This window comes from Ovis canadensis, chromosome 14, assembly GCF_042477335.2.
Source record: "Ovis canadensis isolate MfBH-ARS-UI-01 breed Bighorn chromosome 14, ARS-UI_OviCan_v2, whole genome shotgun sequence".
NCBI classification, from domain to species: Eukaryota; Metazoa; Chordata; class Mammalia; order Artiodactyla; family Bovidae; genus Ovis; species Ovis canadensis.
Window position 1 is genome coordinate 16,590,278 of NC_091258.1, and position 20,139 is coordinate 16,610,416.

Genomic DNA, 20,139 nt, shown 5'->3' on the forward strand with positions numbered 1-20,139 from the left:
TAAAATGGAGTATTTGTTCTGAAATGTCAGAATATCATCTAATATGACTGGAACAGGAACTGAAGTGAGGCTTACCCAATTTTCCCTCCAGGAATCAAAGTCTGAAACATGGCAATTTCAGGTTGAAAATAATCAGTTAATGGAAATAGCGCATACTCAGGAGGTCATCATTGCTCTGACTTCACTCGTGTGTGAGGTAGCCGGGCACAGCGTGAATGCCCTGAATATTCTAACTACATCATCAGAGATGTCTAAATGAAGAGATGCCTGTGTCCTCTGAATCCTTTCCACTTTCCTTATGAATCACGGCCGCTCAATTTCTGCATCATTTGGTCTTAAATTCTATTTTTCTGGATTAAATGAAGCAGAGGACTCTAAAATTCAAGAGATATAAAGAAAAATAGGGCCTTTTGGAACTTTAAAAAATTATCCCTTAATAGAAAAACAGTGCATCCCAAGGACATTTAACTCCTTTTTAGGTTAATAATTCTGTGCCAGTTATTTTAGAGGGACGCTAACAATGTGATTGGACATATTAAAGGCTGCCCTCTCTTTCTCTTTCTTAAGGGTTAATTCTTAACAATAAGATTTTTGTACGAGATAGCCAGCTAAATTTTATTCAGTTCCAACTCTTGAAATGTTTGAATTTATAATTTTATTTATTTACTGATTTTTGGCTCCGCTGAGTCTTTGCTGCCCATGGGCTTTCTCTAGTTGCGTCAAGCCGGGCCACTTTCTAGTTGCGGTGTGCGAGCCTCTCGTTGTGGTGGCCTCTTGTTGCCAAGCATGAGCTCTAGGCACACAGGCTTCAGGAGTTGGGCCATGTGCGCTCTGTAGTTGCAGTTCTTGGGCTCAAGAGCACAGGCTCAATAGTTGTGGTGCATAGGCTTAGTTGCCCCATGGCATGTAAAATCTTTCTGGACTGGCGATCAAACCCCTGTCTCCTGCATTGGCAGATTCTTCAGGGAAGTCCAAAAGTTTTGAATTTATACTAGTAATTATTTAAGGTAGCGATCACAGTTACACAATACTTACTATATACCAGCTACCAATATTCTTGATATGCTGACATTTAATTCTCAGAAAGCTTACCTTAGTACTATCATCCCCATTTAAAGGTGGAAAGAGGCAGTTTAAATAAAGTGCCTAAGATCCTTCAGTAACTGGTAGAGACGGGACTTGAGCCCCTGGAGGATGGCTGTGAGGTTAGACTTGTCCTCACTATGCTGTGCTATGTTCTGGGTTCTGAAAGAGGTGATGGGTAACTCATGGTACTGACCATTCACTTTCATCCCAACAGGTGGAGACCTAGATCACCCGAAAGGTATCCTAGTAGAAGCCCAGTCAGGTTAGGGAGGGACCCTCCTGTGGGATGGGAGGAATGGTCTTTGAGGAGGGGTTTCACAAATAATGGGGAACTGTGGCTGAAACCTGAAGAAGAAGCAGGCACTCACAATGAAAAGAAGAACCTCTTTCAGCTTTGTGTATTGAAGAGATGGTTAGGATAATATTCCAAGTGACTTCGGGAACGATACAGTCTTGTTATTGTTGTTCAGTTGCTCAGTCATGTCTGACTCTTTTGCGACCCTATGAACTACAGCAAGCCAGGCTTCCCTGTCCTTCATAATCTCCTGGAGCTTGCTCAAACTCATGTCCATCAAGTCGATGATGCCATCCAACCATCTCATCCTCTGTCGTCCCCTTCTCCTCCCGCCTTCAGTCTTTCCCAGCATCAGGATCTTTTCCAGTGAATCGGGTCTTCACATCCAATGGCCAAAGTATTGGAGCTTCAGCTTCAGCATCAGTCCTTCCAATGAATATTCAGGACTGACCTCCTTTATGATGGACTACTTTGATCTCCTGGCAGTCCAAGGGACTCTCAAGAGTCTTCTCCAACACCACAGTTCGAAAGCATCAATTCTTCAGCACTCAGCCTTCTTTATAGTCCAACTCCTACATCCATATATGACTACTGGAAAAACCATAGCTTTGACTATACAGACCTTTGTAGGCAAAGGTCCAGTCTTATCACTCTCAAATTATAATCACACACGGGGATTCCATTATTGTTAACTCCAATGGCTTACTCAAAATAGAAAGTTTCATCATCAAAGCAGTATATGTGTGTCACTACACCAGACTCAAAACTACCTTTTAACAGTTTCTGGGAAATGTTTTGAATCTGAAAAAAAAATCACATTTTTGATTCTACAGTTTGGCAATTGTGGTAGCTAGGACAGTGGCCTTTAAGGGATGGCCACCTCCTAATCCCCGGAGTCTTTGAATTTGTTACCTTACAAAGTGACTGGCAAAGGGACTTCATAGATGTGATTAGATTAAGGCTCTTGAGATGGTGACATTATCTTGGATTATCCAGTTGGGTCCAGTATAATCACAAGAATAAGCGTAAGAAGGAGACAGAGGAGTCAGGAAGAAGATACGGTGATGCAAGCAGCCATCAGAGGGCCACGCACAGTGCAGTCGGCCTCTGCAAGCTGGGAAGGGGAAGGAAACAGATTCTCCTCTAGAGCCTGGGGAGGAGTATCACCCTGCTGACACCTTGACCTTAGCTCAGTGAAACTAATTTTGGCCTTCTGACCTCCGGAACTATAAGGTAATACATTTGTGTTGCTTTAAGACACTAAGTTTGTGGTAGTTTGTTACAGCAGCAACAGCAGTCTACTACAGTGGCCATTCCTCTGCCTCTATTCCTGGGCTGTGAAAAACAAGTTGTTTGCATTAATTTGAGCATTACTCCAGAGTCTTTATGTGAACCTATTAGAAAGAAAGAAAAAGATGGAAGAAAAGTTCTTTACACTAAACATCTAAACCTATTTCTTTTAAAGACTCACCTTCATTGCCATTTGACTTTAGTTGTTCTATCATAGGTTTAAAGGCAAGTTAATCTATATTGTTTGCAATAAATCGATGAAGATTCACATAAACTCCTACATATGAGTTCACTTTGCCTACATTGCAGAATCTGTGTATGAGCAAATGTAGGCAAAACTTCCTTGGGTTTATTTATATGTGATACTTTCTAAGCCTCTCATCACTTTTCTTGCTTGACTGTATGTTGTATGTTGAGGTTGTCAACAGCATAAACCTCATGTTAGTGAACATCATTTTTACTTTATTGTCATTTTTTCCAACTGTGCATTTTTAATCTTACATGAGAATTTTTTGACTGGGCTTCCTCTTCATTAATTCAAAGCATACTTTATCGTATCCATGTTACGCACCTATTAATGTTCTAAAACTCTTCCCATCTCCACTCCAAAAAAATCCGAAATTTATGAGAGAATCCTTTATAGCTCTGTTTTAAACCTAGTGTATTCTGCAATCTATTATTTGAATGATTTTGAATTTTATACCTGCTTAAAGCTTTTCTCTTTAAGTCCTTTTTTAGTCATAAGTCAGTTCTGAAATTTAGACTTGGTCATAAAAGGAATGAATTTGAGATATGGTTACAAGTCTTAAATCTATTTATTGTAATAGAGAAGAAACTTTTACATTCTATTGCAAGTTAATCACTAAAGGGATGTTGCCTGTAAGCTTAAATTATACATAAGGGCCCTTCTCTGGTGCCCCTGCCCCTAGGTAAAGTGCGTTAAGCTAAAATATCCTTGTTTAGCTCACAGGAAACATCTTGACCAGGCCCGCCAGTAAATGAGAGCAGAGAGGAAGAAATTAACACATCCCCTTGGAGGCTGGCCAGGACCAGGAAAAGTTTGATTTTACTTGTGCGCTTCTTGGAAGAAGCCTGAATTCCATCAGGCAAGGTGGTTCTCTGGGGCATGAGTCCACCATCTTTTTGGTCTGCCAGCTTTTCAAATAAAGTTGCTATTCCCCACCCCAACAACTTGTCTCTTTATGTGCTGGCCTATTGTGCAGCGAGCAGGAGGCACTTAGGTTGAGAAACATCATCATGGTGTCTCATGTGGTCATTCATCTCTCAGTAAAGGCTTGTGTTGTGCACAGATTCCTAGAACTCTGATACTGTCTCTACTTTTTAATTATTTCTTCCACCCTTTCACCTTTGGATGGTTTTGTTTGGTGAATTTGTAGGTCTCCTTGTCCTAATATCTGGACTTCAAATAGTTGCTATTAAACCTCTAAAATCAATCAGCCTCTGGCTGTGCTGTCATTAAAAGTTAACTGCCTCCCCATTAATCCATTAACTGGGAAAGCTATTCAAGGCTGTAACTTGGGGTATGTAAGCCAATGTTTGCCTCCAAGTGAAAGTTTATCCTATTAACATCAAAGAGTATTTATATATACGTTATATATATATATATGCCTAGACATATATGTGCATATATACATATGTATATGTATGTGTATATATATGAGTATGTATATATAAATCACCCATGGCTTATGTAGAAGAAAATGCATAGAAACTTACAGGCTGCTACCAGAAATGAATTCCTGAAAACCAGAAAATCATTTTTGTCTTTGACTCAGCTCTAGAAAAAATACTGATAAATATTTACTTGTTTTGAGTTGCAGCAATATGTTATTTTTTAGATTTAAGCCACTGATTGACAAAGTTAGAAGCTCATGCTTGTCTTATATCTAACAGTGGTATCCTCAGTGAATGTTAATTTTCATGTCAAAGACAGATCACTATACAAGCTAAAGAATTTAGCAGTGATCTATACTCAGTGGTAGCTAATTGAGTTGAAATGTTATTTTAGGTAACGATGAGAGAGAAAAATCAGGATAGGCCCATATTTTGTCACCTACTCTTATGAAAACTTATATTTTATTCATGCCCAGTTGTATCATGACTACTCCTTAAAATTCCTTTTTTCTTTTTTCTCACCAGAATGTCACTATGTGGTAGCTGCCTCCACACACTGTCAGTTGACATAGTTACACAGGGAGAAAGGGATGGGGTGTGATACCACAGCCATTTCTTCAACCTTTAAATAGCTTTATGAAACAGTACAAAAAGCATAAAGAAACTTGCAAAAGGAACAAAGCTCTCCATTGGATAGAAATTAATGTGCAAGTCTATTTTAGCGGTTTCCAAATTAGCATGGTCCTGGCTAAACTACACCCCAGACAAAGCAAGTCATAGTGACCTGGAATAGGGCAAGTCGTGGGCAAGTTATAAACCTCCCTCTGTGATTGTGTTGGATTGGCCAAAAAGGTTGTTCAGATTGTTCCAGAAACCGGTTTTTGGTCAACACAATACTCTGTAGCTAGGATGAATTACTGTAGGTGCATGTTCCATAAAAGTGAATAAATAAATAAATAAATAAATAAATAAGTGATATATATATATAAACTCAAGAGATTGATGCTACTTTTCAAACATAAACTGGGTCTTCTGTAAATTCTTAGGATGGGCTTCTGTGGCTTTTCTTTGATGTGCTGAGTGAATGCTTAGGGTGGTTACAACTGTGAAGATGGACCTGCGGAGCTGGGAGGACCTCATTGACATGGAAATCAATGAAGGCCACCGAAATGAGAAAAAGCACAGACTTCTTTTTTTTCCCAATTAATTAATTTTAGTTGGAGGATAATTACAAAATTATGATGGCTTTTGCCATACATCAACATGAATCAGTCACAGGTATACATGTGTCCCCCCATCCTGAAACCCCCTCCTACTTCCTTCCCCATCTTAGCCCTCTGGGTTGTCCCCATGCACCGTCTTTGCGTGCCCTGCGTCATGCATCAGACTTGTACTGGTCATCATTGCCATCATTACATGTGGTGATATACATGTTTCAATGCTATTCTCTCAAATCATCCCACCCTCACCTTCTTCCTCTGAGTCGAAAAGCCTGTTCTTTACATCTGTGTTTCCTTTGCCACCCTGCATGTAGGATCATCAGAACTGTCTTTCTAAATTCCATATATATGTGTTAATATACTGTACTTGTCTTTTTCTGATTTACTTCACTCTGTATAATGTTATGCTCCGTGTCCGTGTCCCCTACCCGACCGAATGAACAAGTCCACCAAAGTAATGCAAAAGGCATAAAGGGAATTTATTTCTGGCGCGCCAGGGTCCTAGCCTCTCTGACACAGCAGAATGCGGCTGGACCCCGAACAAAGAGGTATGGCGGTTTATATACAGTTTGTCCCTTAGTCCAGCAACAGGCCTAGTTGGCACTACCTGATTGGTTACATGCGAAGCTGAGCTCATACATTCCCCTGATGCTGCTTCCCTATAGATTTTTCTTATTTGGTATGGAATGTTTAGCGCAGGAGCTACTGACCTCCTTATTTGGTTATGGAATGTTTAGCGCAGGAGCTACTGTCCCAGGTCCCTGATGTAGTTACACACCTCACTAAGTCTTCCGATAACCTAACATTCCCCCCTGTTCTTTGATCATACAGAGGAATCTTCCTCTGTTCCCGGTGATATAGTTTGATATTGTTGCCGTAGCACAAACAACTGCACTGTGTTAATACGTTCTTTTACAAAGGCTACAAGTCTGTTGATGATGCAGGGACCGAACGTGAGCATTATTAGAAGGATTATCAAGGGTCCTAGTAAGGTTGAGATTAAAGTAGTCAGCCAAGGGGATTGTTGAAACCAAGACTCAAACCATCCTTGTTGGGCCTCCCGCTCTCGTTTACGCTGGGCTAGCCCCTCTCTCACTTTGGCCATAGATTCTCTAACTATACCCGTATGGTCTGCGTAAAAACAACATTCCTCTCCCAGGGCGGCACAAAGTCCCCCCTGTTGTAGAAATAGCAAATCTAGCCCTCTTCTATTTTGCAAAACTACTTCAGACAAGGAAGTTAAAGAAGACTCTAAATGACTTATAGACTGTTCTAGTCGGGTGATATCTTCATCTATCGCTGCCCTTAAAGAGTTAAATCCTTGACTTTGCATAGACAAAGCTGTAATTCCAGTTCCAGCTCCGGCTATCCCTAAGCCAAACATAGTGGCTATAGTAATTGCAGTAAGGGGTTCTCTTTTAATTCTATATGCTCTTTCTTGCTGATTGAGGGTTGACCTATGGGCCCAATAGTCGTACACAGTTTCTTCCGACCTGTATATTATTTTAGGTACTACTGCTACCATGACACAAAATTCTTCTTTGGGATCAAAAATTGACTCATGTACACAAGGGGTCAACCCGGTTCTGGAACATACCCACCATCCTCCCATCTGGGGAATCATCCAGCTAGCCAGAGGCCCGTTTACAGATCTTGTGACATTGACACATAGGGAGGTTTTATCTGACGCCACTGTGCCTATACATAGCCCCTTTCCCCATACCTGCCTCATCGTGAGTCCTACCTTGCGGTCTCCCCATTGACACTGGGAGGGATCTGAGGCGTTGACCAAGCTGTAAGAAGCATTGAGGCCTATGGCTTCATAGTATGGGGGAGCTACATTGTAACATAACCAACAGGATCTAGTTGCCTCAGGATGAGTCTGGTTTAAGGTGGTGTATGCAGCCTTGACTAATTTCCACAACGGGTCTGTCTCAGCAAGAGCTTCATCCTTGTTAGGTTTAGTTAAAGTCAACGAAGTTGGGTGGGGTGTGGTTGATAGGGTCACAGCACCTAATTTCTCTACCTTATTAGGTCCGATACTGTGTACTAATATCGGTTCTATTGTCTGACTAATAACCAGAATTCCCCCAGGCTTTGCTTCAAACCACTCAGCGTAGAGTTGGAGGCCCCATGATAGCCCGGAGACCCAAGACCTCTCCAGTTTAGCCGCTTCCTGGTTGAACATTACTTTCACCTGAGCAATTGGGCTCCAGTGCTGTTCCCATTGCCGCCCGACATAATCTCCGAACAGGTTTTGGTAATCTTGGTTCCAGGGCCCGCGATAGGGCTGGACAAATGAGAAATTGACTAAGTCCCGGTTCCCGACCTCCCATTTCCATCTCCCATCATTGGAGGTCACACAGCTCCAGGACCAACAGAAATAATGTTGCAGCCCCCCACAAGTCTCCCAATTATGTCTCTTCAGGTGTCCGGGACATGCCCAGAATCCAAAGTTTCTGGTCTGGGCCGCTGTCCAAGTAGTCTTTATAAGGTCTTTGAGGTTGAAATACAGATCCGGCCACCACGTATTAGGGGGGTGAATTCCGGTGGTCAAATTGAGTACCTCTCGAGTCAGTCCGTTCCAGAGCGTCCAGGTGATCTTAACAGGTTGGTGGGGGTTCACACTGGCAGTCACAGGACAAAGCAACACAGTCATCCAGATGACGGTCCAGATGAGTCTCGTCGGTCCTGCGGCCGGCGCTGGATCTTCAATTTTAAAGGGTTGGACGGGTGTAGAGACACTTCCCATTGTCTTTTCGCGTCTTCTTGTTCGGCTGAAGTAGCTGGGCGTACGTGATTGCAATGCACCCAGGGCCCGATACCGTCGACCTTCAAGGCAGTTGGGGTGGTAAGAAGAACAACATAAGGACCTTTCCATCTGGGTTCTAGTGCCCTGGCGTGGTGCCTTTTGACCCACACCCAGTCCCCGGGGCCAATGTTATGTGAGGGGCTAATTCCCTCACCTTGACCCTCATGTACCTCTCGGAGTAGTTTCCAGACGCGAGAATGTACTTTGCCCAAAGCCATCAAAGCCTCCTGGAATTGTCCCAAGGTGGGAAGTGGAAACTTTTTCCCTTCAAATTTTGGACATACGGGAGGGTGGCGCCCATACAGAATTTCAAATGGGGTCAAATTGAGCTGATAAGGAGTATTACGCACGCGAAAAAGGGCGAAGGGAAGGAGAGTCACCCAGTCCCCGCCAGTCTCCATAACCAATTTAGTTAAAGTTTCTTTTAGGGTCCGATTCATTCTTTCAACTTGCCCCGAGCTCTGTGGGCTGTATTCACAATGTAATTTCCACTTAGTTCCTAGAGCCCGGGCAAGGTTCTGTATTATTTGGCTCACAAAAGCAGGGCCATTATCAGAGCCAACGGTCACCGGCAGGCCAAACCTGGGGACTATCTCTTCTAAAATCTTTTTAGCCACTACCATTGCAGTTTCTCCCTTAGTAGGAAAAGCCTCTACCCACCCTGAGAAGGTATCTACCAACACTAGCAAGTAGCGGTAACCATACTTGCCTGGCCTTACCTCAGTAAAATCTATCTCCCAGTGCTGTCCTGGGCCTTCCCCTCGATACCTCAGTCCTGCGTGTTGCCTCTTTCCTGGCTTCATCTGTTGGCATGCCTTACAAGCTTGTACTATGTTTTTTACGGTTGTTTGGTGCCGGGGAAATCGTAGGCGCGCGGTTTGAAAAAGCAGCAGAGTCTTTTTCTCTCCCAGATGAGTAGATGAGTGCAGATGTTCACACAGTTGTCGTCCCAACTGAGCAGGAAGTATCAAGTAGCCATCGGAGTCCCGGTACCATTTATCCTTTCCTTGTTGGAGGTTGGGATATTCCTGGATCCAGGCCAGGTCTGTGGACGAATACTCAGGGGTTGGGGGCAAAGTTCCCATACCTGGGGGCGGAAGTCCGATTGCCAGCACTGGAGCGGTGTACTCTTTGTCAGCCGCCTTCCGAGCCGCCAAATCAGCGGCACGATTTCCTCGGGCTGTGAGGCTGTCCCCCTTTTGATGTCCAGGTACATGTACTATTGATACAGCTCGAGGCAACTGCACAGCTTCCAGAAGTCGACGGATTTCTGGTAAGTTTTTGATCTCTTTTCCTTCAGCTGTTAAAAACCCGCGTTCCCGATAAATCGGGCCCTGAATGTGCACCGTGCCAAAAGCATAGCGACTGTCAGTGAAAATAGTTATTCTTTTACCTTTAGCTCTCTCTAATGCCTGAATCAGGGCAATTAACTCTGCTCTTTGGGCTGAGGTGTCTGGGGAAAGAGTCTCTGCCCATATCGTCTGTCCAGAGTCATCTACTATTGCGGCTCCCGCCCGTCTCTGTCCATCTCTAACATAACTGCTTCCATCTGTGAACCATATTAGGTCACTGTTATCCAGTGGCGTGTCTGTTAAGTCCTTTCGTACTGCTGTTACTCCGGCTAGTATCTCGTCACAATCGTGGAGGGGGCTATCTATTTCCGGATTGGGCAAAAGAGTAGCTGGGTTTAGAGTGCAGGGTGTTTGAAAATGAATCCGGGAGGTGTCGAGCAGCAAGGCCTGGTAGTGTGTTAAGCGGGCATTGGAAATCCATTTGCCCGGAGGTTGTTTCAGGACTCTCTCTATAGCATGAGGAGTGTAAACCAAGAGTTTCTGGCCATAAGTCAGCTTATCAGCATCATGAACTAGAAGCGCGGTGGCTGCAATAATTCGGAGGCAAGGTGGCCACCCGGCTGCCACTGGGTCTAATTTCTTTGAAAGGTAGGCTATGGGACGCTTCCAAGGTCCCCATTTCTGTGTTAGTACCCCTTTTCCTATCCCTCGCTTTTCATCCACAAATAATTGGAACGGCTTAGATGGGTCAGGAAGGGCCAGGGCAGGAGCTTCCAGCAAGGCACGCCTGAGCTCCTGAAAAGCCGTTTTCATTGATTCAGTCCATTTCCAGTTTTTGTTTTCTTTGGTCCCTTCATATAAGGGCCTGGCTTTTTCTGCAAACCCCAAGATCCACAATCGGCAATATCCTACAGTTCCCAGAAACTCTCTCACTTGCCTAGGAGTGGTAGGTTCAGGGATCTGAAAGATGGTGTCTTTCATAGCCTGTGTTAGCCACCTCTGGCCCTGTTTTATCTTGTAACCAAGGTATGTAACCTCTTGCTTGACGATCTGGGCCTTTTTGGCGCTAGCCCTGTAACCTAAAGTCCCAAGGGTTTGGAGAAGGTCACCTGTTGCCTCCTGGCACTCTTTTTCTGTAGTCGCCGCCAGCATAAGGTCATCAACATATTGTAATAAAACAATGGTAGGGTGTTCAACCCGGTACTCATGGAGGTCTTCATCTAAGGCCTCGTTAAACAACGTGGGTGAGTTCTTAAACCCCTGTGGTAGGCGAGTCCACGTCAGCTGCACAGGAGTCTGTCCACCGTCTTCTAGCCATTCGAAGGCGAAGATTTCTTGGCACGCCAGGGCGAGAGGCAGACTGAAAAAGGCATCTTTTAAATCTAAAACAGTATACCATACGTAGCTTGGTGGCAAACTGCTTAGCAATATATAAGGGTTAGGAACCGTAGGATGGATGTCACTCACCCGCTTGTTGACCTCTCGCAGGTCTTGAACTGGTCTAAAATCAGTTCCCCCAGGCTTCTTTATGGGAAGCAGGGGGGTGTTCCATGGGGACCGGCATCTCTTTAAGACCCCAGCGTCTGTGAGGCGTTGTATGTGAGGAGTGATTCCTCGCCGGGCTTCTTGACTCATGGGATATTGCCGTACCCTCACTGGTGTGGCACCCGCTTTTAACTCCACAACAATAGGGGGTCTCTGTCTGGCCAATCCCATTCCTGCTGTTTCAGCCCAGGCCTGAGGGTATCTTTGAACCCATGGCTGTACTTCAGGACTTACTGTCGCTGGGGCCTCTGGCAAGTACAGTCTGTATTCATCCTTCAATGCCAGAGACAGAACCTGTAGAGGGTGCCCGGTTCCATCTAAAACTGACACTTGTCCATGGCCAAAATGAATTTGGGCATTCACTTTAGACAGTAAATCTCTTCCCAGCAAGGGCACTGGGCATTCGGGTATCACCAGAAAGGAATGAGTTACTTGGTGGGTCCCCAAATTCACATGCCGTTTTGTAGTCCATCCATATCGCTTAGTCCCGGTTGCTCCCTGTACCCAGCTACTTTTCTTAGACATAGGCCCATCTCTTTGGTTTAAGACTGAGTATTGAGCTCCCGTGTCTACCATAAAGCCAACCGGTTTCCCCTCCACATTTATAGTTATCCAGGACTCGGGGAGGGGCGTCGAGCCTTGACCCCCCTAGTCACTATCCTCTCCTGCGTAGAGGATATGACTGTCAGGAGGGGGGGTCTCGTTCTTGGAATTTTTTGGCCCCTCTTTTAGGTTTTTCTTGGGGCATTTATCTTTCCAATGTCCAAACTCTTTACAAAACGCACATTGGTTCTTTTCAAGCTTGCGCCTTGCAGGTTTCTCCTCAGTTTTTGAATCTGGCTTTTTCCCTTTTTGGGATCTATTTTTGTTTTCAATCCTAGCGAAAAATATCTGAGCCAGCTCCTTTTGATTTTTACGGTTTTTTTCAGCCCTAAATTCTCTGTCTTCCCTTCTAATGCGGTCCTCTCTTTCTTCCGGGGTCTCTCTATGATTGAAAACCCTCTCTGCTGCCCTCACTAAATCTTGTAGGGACTGTTCACTGAGCCTCTCTATCTTTTGTAACTTTCTCCTAATATCGGGGGCTGCCTGATTTACAAATGCTAGCATGACTGCTGCCCTAGACTCATCTGCCTGGGGGTCCATGGGGGTATACTGTCTAAAAGCTTCCATTATCCTTTCAAGGAAGGCTGCCGGGCTCTCATTTGGCTCTTGCCTCACCGAATTTACCTTGGCCAAATTAGTTGGTTTTCTGGCGGCCGCTCTAAGGCCAGCCATGAGGATCTGACGGTGCACTCGGAGACGCTCCCTACCTTCAGCGCGTTCGAAGTCCCAGTTGGGTCGCACCAAGGGGAACCCCTCTTCAATGAGGTGAGGCTGTATTGTGGGCCTCCCATCCACCCCCGGCACATTTTTCCGGGCTTCTGACAGGATCCGTTCACGCTCTTCTGTAGTGAAAAGTACTTGTAGCAGTTGTTGGCAATCATCCCAAGTGGGGTTGTGAGTAAACAGGATAGACTCTAAAAGATCAATAAGACCTTGAGGTTTCTCAGAGAAAGAGGGGGTTTGGGTTTTCCAATTGTACAAATCACTAGTAGCAAAAGGCCAGTACTGATATGTGCGTTCCCCACCCTCTCTGGCTGGCCCCGCCCGGACCGGAAACGCGTGAACAGTGGAGGAGGGCAATTCCGGGCCTTCCTCCTCCGCTGCGCTAGCCATCTCCCTTGCCCTTCCCCGAGTTCCCTGGGCGGGGCCTCCTCCCCTAGGGGGAGCTGAGGGCTCGGCCCTCCTCTGGGCTTCTCCCGACGAGACTTGAGGAACCTGTGGAAGCAAAGGTGGATTTGGATCCGCGTACGGGGGTGGGGACAGTTCGGTTTCCAAGTCAATCAAATTAGGGTACAGAGAGGAAGATTCCTGGAACACCGGCTTGGGTCGTTTTTCGTCCTGGTTTTCTTTCGTTTTCTCAGACGCTTTCATGACTAGCACCTGTGGGTTTAGTAAGGTTGGAGCCGGGGAAGAGGGACGGGGAGGTTTAGGAGAAGCAAGAACGAAGGGTTTAAGCCATTCCGGTGGGTTCTTCACTAGATCCTGCCAGACCAGAATGTAGGGAGTCTGGTCTGGGTGCCCAGCAGGACCAGGAGTAAGCACCCTCTCTTTAACTGCCTGGATGATCTGGGGATTGAAGGTTCCCTCTTGTGGCCATCCGACATCAAAGGTGGGCCATTCGGCGGAACAGAACGTCACCAGTTTGCTCTTCTTTACTAGTAACGAAAGATTCCGAGCTCTAGACTTAAAATCAGAAAAATGGTCAGTCATCAGGGACAGCGGAGTAGAAGTAGATTGCCCCATGGGTACAGAGAACACAGACAATGACAACAAGACACTCACACAGACAGTGCCGGCACACAGAGTCACAAAAATGACACAACAAACAGATTCCAATTCAGTCTCTTTTAGCACTAGAGACCCCTTTTCTATTTGCAAATGTCTTACCGTCAGGACGTCCTCAGTGCCAGCCGCCTTCCCGGTACGCTACAGGGGACTCAGCCTTACGCTGGGCTTGCCTTGTCTCTCACACCTAGATGCCTCCCCAGTACGATACTGGGCCCCGGACTTAATCTAGGCCTGTACTATTAGCACCGGTGCTTCGGAGTTCAGAGCTCTTTGCCTCTCAGTGGGGCTTCTCCCTCTTACCAGGGGAATTATTCCTCCGGTGGGGCGGAGATCCCGGACGAGCCCCCAAATGTTATGCTCCGTGTCCGTGTCCCCTACCCGACCGAATGAACAAGTCCACCAAAGTAATGCAAAAGGCATAAAGGGAATTTATTTCTGGTGCGCCAGGGTCCTAGCCTCTCTGACACAGCAGAATGCGGCTGGACCCCGAACAAAGAGGTATGGCGGTTTATATACAGTTTGTCCCTTAGTCCAGCAACAGGCCTAGTTGGCACTACCTGATTGGTTACATGCGAAGCTGAGCTCATACATTCCCCTGATGCTGCTTCCCTATAGATTTTTCTTATTTGGTATGGAATGTTTAGCGCAGGAGCTACTGACCTCCTTATTTGGTTATGGAATGTTTAGCGCAGGAGCTACTGTCCCAGGTCCCTGATGTAGTTACACACCTCACTAAGTCTTCCGATAACCTAACATATAATAGGTTCCAAGTTCATCCACCTCATTAGAACTGACTCAAATGCATTCTGTTTTATAGCTGAGTAATATGTACCACAACTTCCTCATCCATTTGTCTGCCGATGGACATCTAGGTTGCTTCCGTGTCCTGGCTATTGTAAACAGTGCTGCAGTGAACATTGGGGTACACGTGTCTCTTTCAATTCTGGTTTCGTCGGTGTGTATGTCCAGCAGTGGGATTGCTGGGTCGTATGGCAGTTCTATTTTCAGTTTTTAAAGGAATCTCCACACTATTCTCCATAGTGGCTATACCAGTTTGCATTCCCACCAACAGTGTAAGAGGGTTCCCTTTTCTCCACACCCTCTCCAGCATTTATTGTTTGTAGACTGTTTGACGATGGCCATTCTGACCAGTGTGAGATGATAACTCATTGTGGTTTTGATTTTCACTTTTCTATAATGAGTGATGATGAGCATCTTTTCATTAGTTTATTAGCCATCTGTATGTCTTCTTTGAAGAGATGTCTGTTTAGGTCGTTTGCCCACATTTTGATTGGGTTGTTCGTTTTTCTGGTATTGAGCTGCATGAGCTGCTTATATATTTTGGAGATTACTTCTTTGTCAGTTGTTTTGTTGGCTATTATGTTCTCCCATTCTGAGGGCTTTTCACCTTGTTTATAGTTTCCTTCATTGAGAACACAGGCTTTTCATTCAGAGCTTGCTATAGCAAGGGACTCAGCTACCATCACTTGTGTTCTACAGAGACTCAAATGCTGGCAAGGGGTGAGGGAAAGCTTTATTGTGAAAAACAAACACACAAAAGAAGGCATCAGGTATGCTTTGATTGCAAGCTGTTTGCAGGGGGAAGCTTTAGACACAGTAATCAGGAATGAGCCATCCTATGTGATTGATTAGGTGTACATATTTCAGTTCCTCTGTATTTGGCAGAGATTTATCCAGTCCAGGTATCTCAGTGGTAAAGAATCTGCCTACCAATGCAGGAAACACAAGAGATGCAGGTTTCATCCTTGGGTTGGGAAGATCCCCTGGAGGAAGAAATGGCCACCTGAGCCAGTATTCTTGCCTGGTTAATCCCCTGGACAGAGGAGCCTGGCAAGCTACAGTCCATGGGGTTGCAAAGAGTCAGGCACAACTGAGCAGTTGAGCACACATGCACACAAGCTGGAAGCAGGCACACAGACTGGAAAGCTGTAAGGCATTCCCCAGCCTTGGCTGCTTGGAGCCAATTGCTACAGCAGTTACTGCTTGGTTTCCTGAACAGGCTACTGAGGATAGTAGGTTGGCTCCTGGGCTGGTTGCTACACATTATGAGTCAGAACTTCTATGTTTGTACGTAGTATGGTCATTGTACATTTGTATATTCAGTCTCTCATTGGGCAGGAGTGGTCATCAGGGTCTGGATCCTGTGTCATGCTAGGGCAGGAAGATGGGACTCCTGAAATCCTGAAACTGGACCTGAATAATCTGTAGAACTAACTCAGGTTGGACTTATGGTTAAAGAACAATATTGTACTCTCACTGTGGGGATGAAAGCTTGCCTTGTACACAATATTTTTGATGTATGTCAGCATAATTGCACACTTTTCCTAAATTAGTCCATTATTCCCAACTTCAACTGAATGACAATTTCAATAATACAGATTGGAATAAAGCATTTTAAAGAAATAGATTTCTTGAAGGGAAAGGCATTCCTAACCCTCAATCTGTCCATGGAATGTTTGGATTCTACTGTTTTCTGAAATGACTGAGATGCCAGTGTCTCTAAAGCTCCCAGTGGAAGATCCCACTTCTGGTGTATGGAAAGTTTCTGAAGATATTAAGCATGTTTCCTGCCTGTCTTTTTCTGTCCTGTCCTATCCTTCTGTAGTGAGTATTCCCATGGGAAACGTGATTCATCAGGAGGCATGCAACTGATTTTGGCAGGTCTTCCAAATAACAGAGAAAGTTGTTTTACTCAGTGGCAACTAAGCTGAATGTTACTGAAAATCAGCCCTATTTTTTGCAAGTATACTTTAGATTACCAGTTTCAATAGTGTGTGCCCTCAGAACAGCAGCTCTGTGACTTTGGGTAAATTGTTTAACTATTGTGTCCCTTCCTCCTCAATTGTACAATGGAGTTAATAGTATCAAATGGTATAAGGTATTTGTCAGTATTTAATACACAGACATGGCTTCCCTGGTGGCTCAGAGGTTAAAGTGTCTGCCTGGAATGCGGGAGACCCTGGTTCGATCCCTGGGTCGGGAAGATCCCCTGGAGAAGGAAATGGCAACCCATTGCAGTACTCTTGCCAGGAGCATCCCATGGCAGGAGGAGCCTGGTAGTCTACAGTGCATGGGGTCGCAAAGAGTTGGAAATGACTGAGCGACTTCATTTTCACTTTCACTTTCAATACACAGACAGCACCAAGAACATAAGCAGCCAGTAACATACACCTATTATCTTAGTACAGATTGTATTGCACAGAGATTAAAATTGATTTACTTTTATTAAAACCTAAGCAGCTTTTACTTACTTATAAAAATTATGAAATAAAGCCCTTTGTAAAATTAAATTAAATTACTATCAATTAAGCTATATTAAAATGCTTTCAATATTAGCTTGAATCTGTATTTGTAAGAGGCTATGAAAGTGAAGAGGAACTAAAAAGTCTCTTGATGAAAGTGAAAGTGGAGAGTGAAAAAGTTGGCTTAAAGCTCAACATTCAGAAAATGCAGAATCATGAGCTTCTAACTTTGTCAATCAGTGGCTTAAATCTAAAAAATAACATATTGCTGCAACTCAAAACAAGTAAATATTTATCAGTATTTTTTCTAGAGCTAAGTCAAGGACAAAAATGATTTTCTAGTTTTCAAGAATTCATTTCTGGTAGCAGCCTATAGGTTTCTATGCATTTTCTTCTACATAAGCCATGGGTGATTTATATATACATACTAATATGTTAAAGCTCAACATTCAGAAAACAAAGATCATGGCATCCGGTCCCATCACTTTATGGGAAATAGATGGGGAAACAGTGGAACCAGTGTTTTGGGGCTCCAAAATCACTGCAGATGATGATTGCAGCCATGAAATTAAAAGACGCTTACTCCTTGGAAGAAAAGTTATGACCAACCTAGATAGCACATTCAAAAGCGGAGACATTACTTTGCCGACTAAGGTCTAGGTCAAGGCTATGGTCAAGGCTATGGTTTTTCCTGTGGTCATGTATGGATGTGAGAGTTGGACTGTGAAGAAGGCTGAGTGCAGAAGAATTGATGCTTTTGAACTGCGGTGTTGGAGAAGACTCTTGAGAGTTCCTTGGACTGCAAGGAGATCCAACCAGTCCATTCTGAAGATCAACCCTGGGATTTCTTTGGAAGGAATGATGCTGAAGCTGAAACTCCAGTACTTTGGCCACCTCCTGCGAAGAGTTGACTCACTGGAAAAGACTCTGATGCTGGGGTGGATTAGGGTCAGGAGGAGAAGGGGACGACAGAGGATGAGATGGCTGGATGGCATCACCGACTCGATGGACATGAGTCTGAGTGAACTCCGGGAGATGGTGATTCACAGGGAGGCCTGGCATGCTGCGATTCATGGGGTCGCAAAGAGTCGGACACGACTGAGCGATTGAACTGAACTGATTGAGTATATTCATATACACAGTTTGCCAGAGATCTAATTTATCATTGTCTTTGTAATGACAATGGTAAGTTCTCTCACAGTAAGGAGTAAACAGTATGTTTTCTGAGATATTGGCTTGAAGCTGTAGATTTGTGTGTCATTGTGCGTATGTGTACATGCATGCACATGAAAATGTTTCAACAGAAAGTAGGTGCTTTTTCCCCTTAGAATGTGCATGTGCGTGTGCGTTTGCGTGTGCTCAGTCACTCAGTTGTGTCTAACTCTTTGAGACTCCAGGGACTGTAGCCCGCCAGGTTCCTCTGTCCATGGAGATTCTCCAGGCAAGAGTACTGGAGTGGGTTGCCATGCCCCCTCCAGGGTGAATGTATATTCTAAAATAATTATGTATGTATAGTAATAAATATGTATAGATATGTATATTCTAATATAATTCTCTAAATATGTGAATCAAAACAAAAACATGAAAAAATTAACAAAAAATCCTGTAATTACAAAAAGACAAAATTATAATATTTATACATTTCTCACTATATAACAGGTTTAATGTGGAAATTCTAATATGACTATGAAAAGTTGTATAAAGAGTAATATAATTTTGAAAAAGCATAGATTAGTAAGAGTGATGTTCATTTCTTCCTCTGATAGAAAAAAACATAAATTAACCAAACATACCTTGCTACCCTTTTGATTTGTAGACGCCTTCCCCCTTGAATGCAGTGTTTCTAAGTTTCACTGGTAACTGAAGTCTTTCACGCTCTCCTGTGCCCCTTTTGGGCTTCCCTGGTGGCTCAGTGGTAAAGACTCCTCCTACCAATGCAACAGATGCAGGTTCAATCCTGGGTCAGGAAGATCCCCTGGAGAGGGAAATGGCAACCCGCTCTAGTATTCTAGCCTGGGAAATCCCGTGGACAGAGGAGCCTGGTGGGCTACCATCTTTGGGGTCGCAAAGAGCTGGACATGACTGAGCATGTCCATATATAAGTAACGCCATACAGAATTTGTCTCAGGGGACCTCAAGGGTTTCCCTCATAGCTCAGATGGTGAAGAATCTGCCTGCAATGTAGGAGGCCTGGGTTCAGTTCCTGGGGTGGGAAGATCCCCTGGAGAAGGGAATGGCAACCCACTCTAGTATTCTTGCCTGGGAAATCCCATGGACAGAGGAGCCTGGCGGGCTACAGTTCATGGGGTCACAGAAGAGCTGGATATGACTGAGTGACTGAGCACATGAAATTATACCACATATGTACAAGTGAATAACATATGTCACATGTATATATAATATAAATATAATATCTAGTAGTGAATACATGTATATTAATACATATGTAATATGTGAATATAAATATATTTACACGTAAATACATAAGCCTATATTTCTGTGGATAAATGCCTACAGCTCTCCTCAGCTTGGAAACAGTATCCTCTCTCTCCCATTTGTCTCTTCTCCTGGCCCCTGCTAGGGCCCAGCACTTCTTCCCTCTTGCCTCACCTGGAGGCTGTGCCCTATGCCACTGCCTCCTTGGACTCTAGAGGTAGTGAGACAGGGTGCTTTCAAGAAGGAGGCGGAGCCTTTGGGGGCCATCCCCAGGGCCTACCTAAGAAGGCCATATAATAAGTCTATGCCATCAGTTAAACCTATGATTGATGGCCAACTTAGCATTTATACAGGGTCAGCTTGTATACACTATATATACATATATATACACGTACATTTTGTAGTACACATATGTATATTGTAATATATGTATGTCATGCCTATACATATATGCATTATAGTTGTAAATACAATGATATATTATATGCATAATTGTATATATATAATAAATGCATGACACTTTAGTATAACTATACTGTGCTATATATTATGCATATATAAGTTTATATACATATGTATATAAGTACAAATATTGTACATATACATATTCAGTTCAGTTCAGTTGCTCAGTCGTGTCCGACTCTTTGCGATCCCATGAATCGCAGCACACCAGGCCTCCCTGTCTATCACCAACTCCCGAAGTTCACTCAGACTCACGTCTATCGAGTCAGTGATGCCATCCAGCCATCTCATCCTCTGTTGCCCCCTTCCCCTCCTGCCCCCAATCCCTCCCAGCATCAGAGTCTTTTCCAGTGAGTCAACTCTTCGCAGGAGGTGGCCAAAGTACTAGAGTTTCAGCTTCAGCATCATTCCT

The 20,139-nt window shown here is 44.2% G+C and overlaps 2 protein-coding genes across 2 annotated transcripts in view; one reads left to right on the forward strand and one right to left on the reverse strand.

The window, feature by feature from the left end:
* The window catches only part of CNTNAP4 (contactin associated protein family member 4), a 289,562-nt gene that overhangs the window by 28,002 nt on the left and 241,421 nt on the right, over nt 1–20,139 (forward strand). The window lies entirely within an intron of this gene.
* LOC138419822 (uncharacterized) lies at nt 8,182–11,700 on the reverse strand. The gene is made up of 3 exons (XM_069552931.1): nt 10,835–11,700; nt 9,058–10,567; nt 8,182–8,358 (listed from the first exon to the last, which is right to left on the reverse strand). The coding sequence occupies exons 1-3, from the start codon at nt 11,698–11,700 to the stop codon at nt 8,182–8,184; spliced, it is 2,553 nt and encodes an 850-aa protein (XP_069409032.1).

Bases quoted from the DNA above. Each gene is read 5' to 3' on its own strand.
- LOC138419822 (XM_069552931.1), bottom strand. From the start codon at position 11,700: ATGTCTAAGAAAAGTAGCTGGGTACAGGGAGCAACCGGGACTAAGCGA. The intron at 10,568-10,834 runs GTACCGGGTTGA...TACCACTCCTAG, and splicing joins TTAGATGAAGACCTCCATGA to GCAAGTGAGAGAGTTTCTGG. The intron at 8,359-9,057 runs GTAAGGCCAGGC...ACTGCCTTGAAG, and splicing joins GGGAGATAGATTTTACTGAG to GTCGACGGTATCGGGCCCTG.